At 52.0% G+C, this 13,854-nt stretch overlaps 2 protein-coding genes across 3 annotated transcripts in view; one reads left to right on the top strand and one right to left on the bottom strand.

The window, feature by feature from the left end:
- The window catches only part of ZNF362 (zinc finger protein 362), a 174,105-nt gene that overhangs the window by 15,354 nt on the left and 144,897 nt on the right, over nucleotides 1–13,854 (top strand). The gene's annotated exons all lie outside the window — the stretch shown is intronic.
- TRIM62 (tripartite motif containing 62) overlaps nucleotides 1,859–13,854 on the bottom strand; it is a 36,713-nt gene continuing 24,717 nt past the window's right edge. For both annotated transcript variants that reach the window (XM_063783061.1, XM_009453213.5), the window contains one exon: nucleotides 1,859–4,223. In XM_063783061.1, the coding sequence (XP_063639131.1) occupies nucleotides 3,673–4,223 (551 nt within the window). In that variant the 3' untranslated portion in view covers nucleotides 1,859–3,672. The remainder of the gene's footprint in view (nucleotides 4,224–13,854) is intronic.

Here is a 13,854-nt window from a genome sequence, read left to right as displayed (position 1 = left end):
ACCTCTCCACCCACCCCTGCCAACAGCCCCTCTCCCATCCTCGTTCTCATTCCTCTTCCTAGAAACCCAGGCAAGTCAATGACTGGGGTGGTTCCCTCTCCCCAGCTCCAGGCTGTAGATGAAGATCCACCTGTGGCCTGCAGCCTAACCTCCCTCATTCTGTGGGTGAGGAGGCCAAGAATGGCTTAGGGTGAAAATGACTTAACAGAAAGCCAACACCAGTCCAGGGCTCCCAGGGGTGCTGTACTCCCTGCACACTGCAGAGAGCACCCAGTGGCCTGGGAGACACAGTAGCAAATGGAAGAAGCTACTTCCCTCATTTCTGTTTGCCAGCATAATTTCACAAGCCTCTGACTCTGTGACCATGTGCGGCTCTGTGGAGGGATACTTTGGAGACAAGACAGAATAGTGGGCATGGCCCCCATGTCTCTTGCCTGAGTCACTACGTTCCTTAAAAGATAAATAAACCTAGTCCTTGCCTTTTCCTGTACAGAAGATAGTGTCTGATGGCATTCATGATTATGCCTCTGTAATCTGTAGCCCAGACACACTCTTACATGCAAACGTTGATATATGATTCCGCTTTAATGTTACTTCTTTTTTTTTTTTTTTTTTGAGACGGAGTTTCGCTCTTTGCCCAGGCTGGAGTGCAATGGCGCGATCTCTAGCTCACCGCAACCTCCGCCTCCCAGGTTCAAGAGATTCTCCTGCCTCAGCCTCCCGAGCAGCTGGGATTACAGGCATGTGCCACCACACCCGGCTAATTTTGTATTTTTTAGTAGAGACGGGGTTTCTCCACGTTGGTCAGGGTGGTCTTGAACTCCCAACCTCAGGTGATCCGCCTGCCTTGGCCTCCCAAAGTGTTGGGATTACAGGCATGAGCCACTGCGCCCGGCGGCTTTAATGTTACTTCTGAGCAAGTGTGATGTGATTTTGCGTGTACTAAACCTCCACCACCTGTATATAAGCAGTGGGCTAAAATACTGTCCTGGGCCCGACTGATAGAACCTCTCTAAAGGGCCGCTGCTGGGCTCTAGGCCTGTCTATAGTACTCAGTAAGACTTCTAAGTAAAGTGAACTTTAATTCTTTAAAAGCTTGATATTTCTTCTTTAGTCGACAGTCTTTTCCACTTAAGTGTGCACAGCCTGTGTGTCCACATGCAGAGCCTGTCCTAACTCCCAGCCAGGATGCTTCCTCATCAGTCAGAGGTGGGATGGACCTCAGGATGGTCCTGGTCTAGGTGGTTCCATACCCGTCACAGCCCATAAGGAGAAAGACAGACTTCTTGGGTCAGAGCCAGCCCAGAGGTTCAGGAAACCCATACAGCTCCAGGCACTGACTCTGGGAGGCAGCTGGGGGGATAGGGTAGGGCCGCCTTAAGTGCACTGCACTTTACAGCTTACCAATAAATTATGTGAAATCGGTATCCTCATCTTCCATGTGGGAAAACTGAGTCCCAGAGAGGGTAGTCATTTTTCTAAAGTCACACAGTGATGGAGCCTGGATTTGAGCTGAGGTCTGTGTGGTTCCCGAGACCAGGCTCTTGCCACTGCCCCATGAGCTGCCCGCTGCCTGCTCCCAAGACTACCACCACCTCTCCTCCAGGTAAAGACTGACAGCCTTCCCTGGCTGGTAAGTTTTTGGACAGGTTTGTGGTGTGGCACTTGCCAGCATGGGATATGGGACTCCAGGTAAGTCTTGGCTTCTCTCTGAACCTCATTTTTCCTCCTCCGTAAAATGAGCATAATACCATTTACCCAGCCGGGCTGCTTTGTGGATTAGCTATGCTCATGTGTGTGCACTGCCTGGGACAGAGCTGGGTGGGCCTGTGTGTTTGTCAAAATGAATGGAACTGGCTACTGACATCTGTAACTTTAATTTAATACAAATTGATCATAACTCATAAAATGGGCAACATTTTAAATAAAAATACTGCTGGGGTGGCCCAGATTCTGGTAGTTGAAGGGTTGGGGTAGGGCTGACAATTCCTTTTGCCCAAGGGAGGCCCGGGTGGCGGGGGCAGCCATTGTAAGAACCCCCTGTGTTTAGCTCTTCTGGCTACTTTGGGATGGTGTGTTGTGTCAGAGACCCCAAGTGCAGAATCTAGGCCCCAGGACTAGAAAGAAAAGTCAAGGCCGGGGAGACATTTAGGCTCAGTCTTGCAGCCCACTCCTCCAGTTCCCACCTCTGGGCAGGGATAGAGCCAAGGGGCAGGACAACCCTAGATGTGGACTCCGCCCTCTCCCGAGTTCTTCACGATTGGATGCTGTGGCAGAAAAACACAGGTGGGGCTTGCTCCACCCACCCTAACTTCCTTCTAGTGAGCCTTTTTGTATGACTGAAGTTGGAAAGAGGAAAACGACATTTCCCAGACTCTCTTGCAGCCAAGGTTCTGGATCTGACTTAAGTTCCCCCAAATAGAATCTCTTGTAAAAATTTAGATTTGGGAACTGAGTGAAGTGGGAGAGGGGCAGGCCTCAGGACATCTATTGGCTGGCACGGACCGTGGCAGAGGGAGCCTAGTTCTGCAGTCAGCAGCTTTCCGGCACAGTGGCTTCCTGCAGATGGGGGCAGCTTTCCTGGTCACAACAGACATGATGAATCTGGCGCTGGGAGTTGTTCCTGGAAATTCAGCAGAGTCTGCTTCTCCAGCTCTTCCAACAATTTTGCAAGCCACCAGGGGCCAGGTAGTAAATCCTTGTCTAATTAAACCAGCTACAAGTGGCTCTTGTTTTCTGCAGCAGGATCCTAACTGAGATAGATGCCAAGTCTGACAAGGGGTCCAGCCAACAGCCCCTCCCAGTGCTTGGGTCCTAATTACAACAACTGCTTCTGGAAGCCTCCTGCACCCTAGCAGGTCACAGAGGCCTGGCTGAAGAGGGTTGGCTGGACTCTTGTTCAGAGCTACTGGGGACCTCGATCATCCAGGGAGGCTTGTCCTGCAGTTGCTTTTAGGCTAATGGGCTCTGCATCAGCTTTGGGTATACCCTCACCCTGTCCCTGGGCCTGTGGGCAGGAAGGTGGTGGCACATGACTATAATGTGTGGACTCAACTACCAGGTGCCTTCCACAGGCCACAGCATCATCACTGACCAGCAGATCAGTGGGAAAAGTAGGAACCATATAGTTCTTGGTGTGGGGGTGGCAGGAGAGGTTGGCTCTCAGGCAACCCTAGGACCAGGTACTACCTGTGTCCACTGTGGACTGGGGTCAAGGGTAAATGGCCCATCACTAGCTTGGTCAGGGGTAAGTCTTAGGCCATGGGACATAAGAGGGTGCTGTGTGTCTTTCGGGCTGCCAACTACTGGCCATGCTCTGACACTTCCTGAGGTCAGGGCTGGGCTGGAGGGAGACACTGGAAGGTAGTCCCCTGCCCCTGAGAAGATGGGGATGAGGGTTGGGCAGGGGTTGCCCTGAGGAGAAGCCATGTCACATCCTTGGATCAAAGCTGTATCCCCATCAAGGTCAGAGCTACAGGACATCGATGCTGGAAGAGAGTTTAGGAAGTAGGGAATGCAACCTCCATTTTACAGACTGGAGGCTGGAGGGTAAACAACTGGCCTGAGGTCTCCAGTGGCCACGGTGGGCCGGAGTCCAGGTCTTCTATCTCCTGGGCAGGGCTCTTGCAGGTGGCAGTGGTCCCAGGAGGCTGTGGTCTCCTTCGGCCTGGACTAGATGCGGACGGTGTTGATCCGCAGCGGCTGAACGTTCTTGCCATTGGCGTGGCTCTGGCCAGGGCTGAAGTAAGAGCAGAGCTTGCCAGGGAACTTCTCGCGGAAGGTGTAGAGCCAGGACATGTCATCAGCATTGTAGAAGATGAGCAAGCCTTGGTCATAGTCCAGGAAGACACCCACCTTGTCAAGCTTGTCCCGGACATTAAGCCGCGTCCAGGGCTCCGTGCAGGCGCTGTACTGGTTGCCATCGTGCATCACGATGCAGTAGAAGCCGCGGCTGGGCTGGATCTGGATGCTGCCCTTGCGGCTTGCGGCTTCGTGTGCCAGCCCGATCACCCACTGGGTCTTCTCCGCCACCACCACCTCCCAGTAGTGGACGCCACTACTGAAGGCTTCAGAACCCAGCACCGACACCTCCACATCGAAGCGCTTTGGCGAGTCCTGCAGTGGCTGTGGGTGCAAGTTGCCGTAAGCCACAATGGTGCAGTCGTCCGACAGGATCAGGCGCTGGTGGGCTGTGCCCGGGTCCAGGGTTAGGGCGGCTGGCACTGTGGGGGTTGGAGGAGGGAGAGAAGATGAGTGGGGAGAAGGCTGTGGACCCACGATGCAGTGCCTTCCTGAGGGCAGAGTTCTGGTTGGTACGCAGGAGGCCTCTGACCTGCTGTGTGACCTTGAATACAAGTCTGCCCTCTCTGGGCCTCATCTTCCTCCTCTGTAGAATGGAAGGGTGGTGGTTAAGGTCCTTCCAGATATTGTCTGCAGGGGAGCAGGGGCTACAGCTGCTTGTTCACTGCCTGATGCCCAGGGCGGAGCACATAGTGGGCACTGGCAAATGTTTGTTGAATTAACCAGAATGAGGCCTAGAATTGGGGAATTTTAGAGCTGGAAGGGAGCTTCCAGATGATCCAGTTGCTACTGCCCCCTAGGGGGAATGGGGAAATTGGTGAGTGTGTTCAGGTTGTCTTAACAACAGCTGGGATCCAGGGATGCTAAAGACCACGAAATGGACAGGACAGTTCTGCAAAGGGAAGTTCTGCCCCACACCTTCCCCGAATCCCAGTGATTTTCACGTGTCCCAGCAGACATTCATGTGGATGAAAAATCTTTTTTATAAGGATAAGAAACTATAACCTAACTCCATTTCATGTATAAACATGAAATTTTTTTTGCAGTTTTAATATACACTGAATATTTCAGAATGCAACCACTGTGTAAATGAAGGGAAGGCTGCATTTGTTTTGTTTGGAACTTCCCTAAGAACTGTTTGCTTTGTTGGAAAATACATCCCTAAGGGCAACACCACTGACTGAGACAACCTACCTGTATAGGCATTTGAGGCAGGATGGTGTTTTACCTATGACGAGAGGACCTGGCTGCTTTGCTAGGTTTTCTAGTGTGATTGTGGGTGAGCATCTACATGTTGACATACAAAATATTTTATTATTAATAATTTCCTTCTATTTTCCTTCATATTAATAGTCAGAGTATGTATCTATGTACATATACACAAACAACACTTGAAATTGTGAAAAGGTTACACTTGAAATTATAAAAAGGTTATATTATCTTTGAGATATTACACATGATTTGTTATGAAAAGTAGACAATGGGTCTGAAAAGATTGAAAACATGAATTCTAGGCCAACTCTTCCATTTGACAGATGAGGAAACTGAGACCCAGAGGGGAGACATGACAAACTTAGGTCATCCTGCAAATATTGGCAGAGCCAGGACTAACCAAGGTCGTCTGCAATCTAGTGCCAGTCCTTTCTCCCAGCCAACCTCTCACTTCTGCCCCCTACCCCACTTAGGTCCAAAGCCTCTGCTTACACGGTTCCCTCCACCTCCTCCTCTCTGCTTGTTGCAACCACCCCCAGAGGCTCAATTCAAAAGGCCCACCCTCTGGGAAGCCTTCCTGGTCACCCAGCAGATGTGCTCATTCTGTCCTCTGAAATTCCTTTTGCCTCTTCTTTTTCTTATTTATTTATTGGAGATAGAGTCTTGCTTTATCCCCCAGGCAGGAATGCAGTGGCATGATCTTGGCCCACTGCAACCTCCACCTCCCAGGTTCAAGTGATTCTCATGCCTCAGCCTCTCGAGTAGTTGGGATTATAGGCACGCGCCACCACACCCGGCTAATTTTTTGTATTTTTAGTAGAGACAGGGTTTCGACATGTTGGCCAGGCTGGTCTTGAACTCCTGGCCTCAAGTGATCTGCCCACCTCGGCCTCCCAAAGTTCTGGGATTACAGGCGTGAGCCACTGTGCTGGATTCTTCTTTTTTTTTAAAAAAAAATACAGACAGGGTCTCACTCTGCCACCCAGGCTGGAGTGCAGTAGTGTCATCATAGCTCATTGGAGCCTCCAACTCCTTGGCTTAAGTGATCCTCCTGCTTCAGCCTCTTGAGTAGCTGAGACTATAGGCATGCATCACTATGCGCAGCTAATTTTTAAATTTTTCATAGAGATGAGGTTTCGCAATGTTGGCCAGGCTGGTCTCAACCTCCTGGCCTCAAGTGATCCTGCTGCCTCAGCCTCTCTCAGTGCTGGGATTATAGGTGTGAGCCACTGCACCTGGCCTGAAATTCTTTAGCTTTATTTGTGCCCCGATACTGGCGTGGGGTATTATCTTCTGTGATCACATTTTGCCCTATTTCCCCATTTGCACCAAGAGGGCAAGGACCGTGTACTGTCTAATGGGGCTCTCCCTTGTGTGTCCAGAGCCCAGCCCAGGGCCTGGCTTGTGGCACATTTCCGGAAAGACTCACCAAATTAAACTGGCCATGTTTGTGTTGGGCAGGTGGCATGGGCTGCATCACCTGGCTCTGGGCTGGCCACACCGGCTTAGCAGGTCTGACTAAAAATTTCATGAACCCTTGTTAAGATCTCTGTTTACTCTCTGCTCCCTGAGGGAGCTGATAACTGGCCAGAGGAGAAGGAGGAAACTGGGATTGGCTTTCCTTAGCCTGAATGACCATTTCCAGGCAACAGCAAGACAGAGATGAGGAAAAGTGGGAAGAAGGAATCGCATCCGTTCCTTGGGGTCTTGGACATCCAGCTCTCTGGCTCTTTCCTTTACTGGCGAAGTAGGGACATGGTTATGCTTGGCTGGAGCATTCTCCCTACTTCAGTTGCCTCTGTTGGCTGCATTGATGTGCAGAAAGAAGATGCCTCAATGATGGGGACTGTCCCCAACAGGGAGCTACAGCCAGTCCCTGAACTGTGCCTCTGTTCATATACCCACTGGACCAGTGACCTATATCAAGTTCCTTCCATGATCTTTGCCAGGAGTAAGTTTAGTTTTGCATTTTACCCTCTTTGTTTCTGTCCTTTGGACTTAGAGGGCTGTATGGAAGTAATTAGCCTTGTGAATAGAGGGGTCAATGGAAACTCAATCCTCTGTCCAGGGACATAGAAGACGGGGAACCAAGAGAGGACGGCCACTGAGTTGGTGGCTGGATGTTTCACCCTGTGGTCTGACTGGCCACAGGCAGCTTGTCAGAACCAGGGGGCCCCTGCCTGGTGGAATGTGGGGAATTCCCACAGTGGGGTCGGGAGGTGGGAGTGGGAGGGAGCTGTAGGAGGAGTGTGTGGTAGGGGGAAGAGCTAGATTGAGAAGAGGAACCTGATCAGACATAGGTGGGCCACCCCTATGACAGTGGGATGTGGATCACACTCAGGTATGACAGCGGAGGGGCAGAAGAGCGATGCACTGTGCCCAGGCATGAACAGCAGCAGTTCAGAGTGCTGGGGGAACCTAGGCATGATATCTAAGGCGCCTGGGTGATTTGAGACCAGCAACAGGCAGCAACCGAGGCTCAGGGCAGAAGGACGGGTGTGGGGCGGGGGGTACCCTCGAGCAGGTATAAGGGCTCAGCCTCAGACTTGTAGCTTATGTAGGACAATGTGAGCCACTTGTGGTGCCACTGATGAGTGGGAGGGCACCCTAAGAGGGAGACAAGGGGGCTCTCCGTGGGTCTGAGACCAGTAGACAAAGATGAGCCTGCAGATTGGAGGAAATCCTGACCCACTGAATGCCAGCCCTGGCGAGCGGACCTGTGCTGCTTGAAGCCCAGGGGACAGGATAGGTACAGGGCCTGCCACTCACTGGGCTGGCCTAGGGGCAGGGCCTGCCACTCTCTTAGGCGGGGGTGTGGCCTGACTCTTAGGAGACTTCTATACCCCAAGGGGTGAGGCTGGGGCAGGGTGTGGCACCCTAGCTGAAGCCACCTCTAAGGCCTTGCACGCATCATTAACACAGGGTCTTGGCTCCTGGGGCTCCCTCCCCGAGGCTAGGGCTAACAGGAGTAACAACCTTCAGACCAGAAAGGGACCTAGAAGGGGCATGGCAACACCCCTTCCCCCTCTGAGAAGTCAGTTCCTCCATCTGTCCCTCATCCCCAGGAGGTGACAGGCCCAGCAAAACAAGTGCAGTCCCTGGGGGCTCACTATTCTACAGGTCAGAGCTCATTTCTAAGTCCCGGGACACCAAGATTTATAAAAACAAGCCAGACACTGAGGCAGCCCGTCTGGTCTCCAGGTGTGTTCTCCATTCATTTAAGCATCTCTGAGACCTTGAGGTCAAAGGCATTCAGGAAGGATCATGGACTGTGGAGGTCCCAGGAGATGTTTCCCGGCCACCACTGAGCAATCACATTCTGCCCAAGCAGTGGAGAAAGCCCTCCCGGGGCACAGCCCAGCACAGCTGCTTGGCAGTGAGTGGATTGTGTTTCTTTGTTCTCAAGAACAGAGGCTTCCAGCATGCAGAGGCCTGACAGAACATGAAAGTCTGGCTGTAAGCGTTTTCCTCTGGCCAGGCCTTTAAAAAACCAGGTTCCTCAGTCCCTCAGATGTACAGGGCAGACATGTGCAAAAACATTCTCACATTCACTAGCTCATGGGAGCACCACGACAGACCCAGGGGCACAGATTGTTCTAGCCATTTTTCAGAAGAGGAGACTGAGGCTCCAAGGAGACAACTCTGAGGTAAGTGGCTTGCTCAAGCTGCCACTTGGAGAGGAAGCAGAGTTGGAACTTCAGCTGAGGTCTTTTCACATCATGCTCTTCCCAGCATGTGGCCCCAGAAAGCCTGTTCAGCAAGACTGGGGAGGCTGGGCTCGGTGGCTCACGCCCGTAATCCCAGCACTTTGGGAGGCCGAGGCAGGCGGATCACCTGAGGTCTGGAGTTCGAGATCAGCCTGGCCAACATGTAGAAACCCTGTCTCTACTAAAAATACAAAAAATTAGCGGCGCATGGTGGCACATGCCTGTAATCCCAGCTACTTGGGAGGCTGAGGCAGGAGAATCGCTTGAATCCGGGAGGTGGAGGTTGTGGTGAGCCAAGATTGTGCCATTGCACTCCAGCCTGGGCAACAAGAGCGAAACTCCGTCTCAAAAAGAAAAAAAAAAAAAAAGACTGGGGAACCATCTGTCGATTCATGATGATAATAACAATAAACAGACAGGAATCAAGTACTTACTAAGTGTTACAGGATCATTATTACAAACAAATAATTTAATCTGCATAGCTACCCTGGGAGAGAAATGCAACTATCCTTGTTTTACAGATGAGGAAACGGGGGCTCAGAGAGGGGAGTGCATTGCTCTGGGTCACACAGCTAGGCAAGGAATGTGCTGGGACTCAAAATGACTGGATTCAGATTAGCAGGGGGTGGGGAGAGCAGCCCAGGATGGGGAGGAGGCAGGAGCAAGGCAGGCTGCTCCTGGTGTCCTTGGGACAATGGGCTGCCTGGCCTGGCTGGGGAGGCAGTTTGTGCCTGGGAGTTGGGGGATTTAGACCAGGTAGGTAAGAAGGTCACAGTTGGAGGAGAGCTTCCTAATGTTAGGCTGGGGGTGGGATAGAGGGGTGGGAGGTGGGGGAGGGCGGAAGTGCCAGAGCAGGGGAGTGACAGGTGCTGGATGGGGTTCTCAGGTGACCCAATAGGAAGCCTGAGCCGGAGGGGAGGGGCAGGCAGGAAGCTGCTAGAATCCATGGGCTAGGTCCCTGGGGGCACCCCTCCCATCTGGACATAAAGGGCTTTGGTGCTGGCAGAGGAGCCAGACTGACTTCACAGGCCCCACAGACAAAGAAAGGGGCCCAGCCAACCAGGCTGCTGCTCTCTGAACTCCCCAGGGGCCTCTGCTCTGGGCAGGATGTTGGAGCACAGGCTGTTCCTCCCTCAGCTCCTCTCTGGCAGGCAGCTTTCTCTAGAGCAGTGGTTCTCAACTGGGCCAATTTTGCTTCCCAGGGACATCTGGCAAAGTCCAGAGACATTTTTGGTTGTTACAACTGAGTGGGGTGGCTACTGGCTACTGGCATCTAGTGGATAGAGGCCAGGGATGCCACTAAACATCCTGCAGAACACAGAGCGGGGCCCTGCAACAAGGAATGGTCCAGCCTCCAGTGTCAATGGGGCTGTGGTTGAGAAACCCTGCACTGGGGTGATGGCAAGTTCCACATCCCTTTGCTCCCTTGTGAGGGAGTTGAGAAGGGAACACTAGCATCCCTATTTCAGAGGAAGAAACTGAAGTTCAGAGGAGGCAGTGACTTGTTCAAGGCTGTGCAGCAAGTTTCTTCAGTCAACAAATACTTACTAAGCACCTATTTTATATGAGGCGCTATTCTAGAAACAGAACTGAGACTAGGATCCATTCATTTTTTTATGCATTTATCGACAAACATTTGCTGTGCTAGCTGCTGGGAGTGAATCAGACCTGGCCTCTGACCCTCACAGTTCACAGTCTAGTGAGTGAGACAGCCACACAGACAATGACAAAACAGTGAGACCATGTAAGCCCAGGTTGCCTTGAGAAATCCAGGAAGGCTTCTCAGAGGAAGGTTTTATAAACTAAGATGCCAAGGAGAGTAAGAGTTGGCCATCAAAGACTAAGGATTGTGTAGAGGGCTGCAGCCGAAGGGAATGGCATGTGCAAACGTGTAGATGAGGGAGAATACAAAACATGTAGATGAGGGAGAATATGGCTCATTTAAGATCTAAAGATGGGCCGGGTGTGGTGGCTCACGCCTGTAATCCCAGCACTTTGGGAGGCTGAGACTAAGTTCTGGGAGGCAAAAGTGCATCCGAGGCTCCGATTCCCTCCCCAGTCACTGACCCAGGACAGCCCTGGAGCAGGGAGCCTGGGGAGCCTTCTAGCCTCAGCTGCCACCTGCTCCATGTCTGTCACAGCTCGGAGAGGCAGTCCAGGCACCTCAGCCTGGCATTCAAAGCCCTATAGGATCTGGGGCCTGCCAGCTTCTCATTCTCTCTTCCATTATCTTGCTCAGCTATATGGAACCATCTTTAGATCTTTTTTTTTTCTTAATTAAATTTGTTTTTTTTGAGGCTGGGCGCGGTGGCTCACGCCTGTAATCCCAGCACTTTGGGAGGCCAAGGTGGGTGGATCACGAGGTCAGGAGTTCAAGACCACCCTGGCCAACATGGTGAAACCCCGTCTCTACTAAAAATACAAAAATTAGCTGGGTGCAGTGGCGTGTGCCTGTAATCCCAGCTACTTGGGAGGCTGAGGCAGGAAAATTGCCTGAACCCAGGAGGCAGAGGTTGCAGTGAGCCGAGATCACGCCACTGTACTCCAGCCTGGTTGACACAGCGAAACTCCGTATCCAAAAAAAAAAAGTGGCCAGGCGCGGTGACTCACGCCTGTAATCCCAGCACTTTGGGAGGCCAAGACGGGCAGAACATGAGGTCAGGAGATCGAGACCATCCTGGCTAACACGGTGAAACCCCGTCTCTACTAAAAATACAAAAAATTAGCCAGGCGTCTTGGCGGGCGCCTGCAGTCCCAGCTACTTGGGAGGCTGAGGCGGGAGAATGGCGTGAACCCGGGAGGCAGACCTTGCAGTGAGCCGAGATCGCACCACTGCACTCCAGCCTGGGCGACAGAGCGAGACTCCGTCTCAAAAGGTCTCGCTCTGTTGCCCAGGCTGTAGTGCAGTGGCGCGATCTCGGCTCACTGCAGCCTTCACCGCCTGGGTTCAAGCCATTCTCCCGCCTCAGCCTCCCGAGTAATTGGGATTACAGGCGTGTACCACCATGCCTGGCTAATTTTTGTATTTTTAGTAGAGACGGGGTTTCACCATGTTGGCCAAGCTGGTCTCGAACTCCTGACCTCAAGTGATCCGCCTGCCTTGGCCTCCCAAAGTGCTGGAATTACAGGCATGAGCCACCATGCCCGGCCTCCCCTGACTCTTGAACGTGCCTTGAGGGACTTTTGATGTTTGTGGAACAGAAGAATGAATCCAGCCAGATGGAAGGAACTCTGACCCCTGTGTGACCTGAGGGAGTCAGTGAGTCTCCCTGAGCCTTGGTCTCCCCAGCCTCCTTCCTGGTGTGTGTGAGGTCAGAGAATGGCCAGTGAGCTTAGTAGGTAAGGAAGGGCACAGGCTCTGGGGCCCAACGTTGGGGTTTAAGTCCTGGCTGTAGCATTTCCAAGTCGTGACCAAGGACAAGTTCCTAACAGCTCTGTGCCTCCGTTACTTATTCTGAAAAAATGAGGATAATAACACTTCCCACTTCTCAGGGAGAATTCACTTCTCTATCCAGGTCTCTCCTCTAAAGGACATCGTGCCTGACTCAGGAACACACAGGGTTCTCTGCTGCCAGTCAGTTTGAATCTGCCCTTGGGGGGGATCTGTGATTTTGGGAAGGCACTGATTTCCCAGTCCCAACACCTGATAAGTCTACTAGAAACCTGTTTCAGACCTTCTTCTCTCTCTGCAAACCTCTCATCCCCTGCTCCCATCTCTGCTGATGATCTTGCTTCCTGCTTTACTGAGAAAGGTGAAGCCATCAGAAGAGAATCCCCCAAGCGCCCACCACTGCCCCACTGGCTTTGGTGCCCACTTATTCTACTTTCTCTGGGCTCCTGAAGATGAACTGTCTGGGCTCCCAGCAGAAGCTGGCTCTCAGCCATGCAGCAGATCACAGTCAAGGCTGGGCGGCAGTCAAGGCTGTCACTCCTGCAACTTCCTCTCCTACATCCTTAATTCTGTCCCCTCTACTGGATCTTTCCAATCATCTCACAGATATGCTGTATTTCTTCTATCATAAAAAACAGCACTGCCACACTCTCTCTCCTTCGCTTGAGTAAAACTCCTTTCAAGCATTGCCTCCACCTCTCTTGGACCAGCTCCAACCAGGCTTTGGCCCCTACTGCTCCACCCAACCAGCTCTCATCAAGTCCACCAATGACTTCCTTGTTGCTAAATCTGGAGAATAGTCTCTTCTGGGTTCTCCCATGCTTGGCTCAGCAGCCTTTGTCACTGTTAGCCACCCTCTCCTGGAAACGCTTCCTCCAGGCTTCCAGGACATACCTGGGTTGCCCTCCTATCCCTCTGACTGCTCCTTCTCGGTCTCCTTGGCTGGGTCCCCCTCTTGTCCCTGATTTCTAGGAGTGTTCCGGGGCTCCTGATGTTAGGGCAGCCCTCTCTTTTCTATCCACCCCCACTTCCTAGGTGATCTTGTCCAGGCTCATTAAAAGCTGTCCATATGTTAATGATGCCGGTGCTGACCTTCCTTTTGTATTGCTGGCTTGTCATCCCTACTGCCTTTTCAGCATCAGTGCTGAGATAACTAATTGGCATCACAAACCTTACAGGCTTACAACTTCATCCTTTTAGTCACTTTGGCTGAAATAATTGCTATCTCCCTCGTCTTCTTTCTTTCACACCTGGATTTGCTAATCCGCTAGCAAATCCTGTTGGCTGTCCTTACAAAATATGTCCTAAATCCCACCCCTTCCCACCCCCTCCACTACCACCACCCTGCTTCACGCCCACATCACCTCTTGCCTGGATTATGCAGTGGTCTCCTAACCCATTTCCCAGCCCCCATCCTTCACCCCCTTCAGTCTATTCTCAACCCACTAGCCAAAGGGATCCTTAAAAAACTTAAACCAGTTCACGTCACTTCATGGCTCCAAGCCCTCCACTGGCTCTCATCTCACTCAGCATAAAATCCAAAGTTCTCACAATGGCCTACAGACCCTCGTGGTGTCTGGCCACTGCTACCTTCTCAGTCTCTTCACCTTGACCCTCCTCCTCACTCATCTCCCTCCAGCCACGTTAACCTCCTTGCTCTTCCTGCCTGGGAAACAGAGGGAGACTGGTGAGAGTGAGATGTACTCCTGCCTCAGGTCCTTTGCACTTGCTGTCCCCATGCCA

The sequence above is a fragment of the Pan troglodytes genome, chromosome 1, assembly GCF_028858775.2.
Source record: "Pan troglodytes isolate AG18354 chromosome 1, NHGRI_mPanTro3-v2.0_pri, whole genome shotgun sequence".
NCBI lineage: Eukaryota > Metazoa > Chordata > Mammalia > Primates > Hominidae > Pan > Pan troglodytes.
Note: the sequence above shows the minus strand (reverse complement) of the source record. Positions and strands in the feature narration are given on the sequence as shown.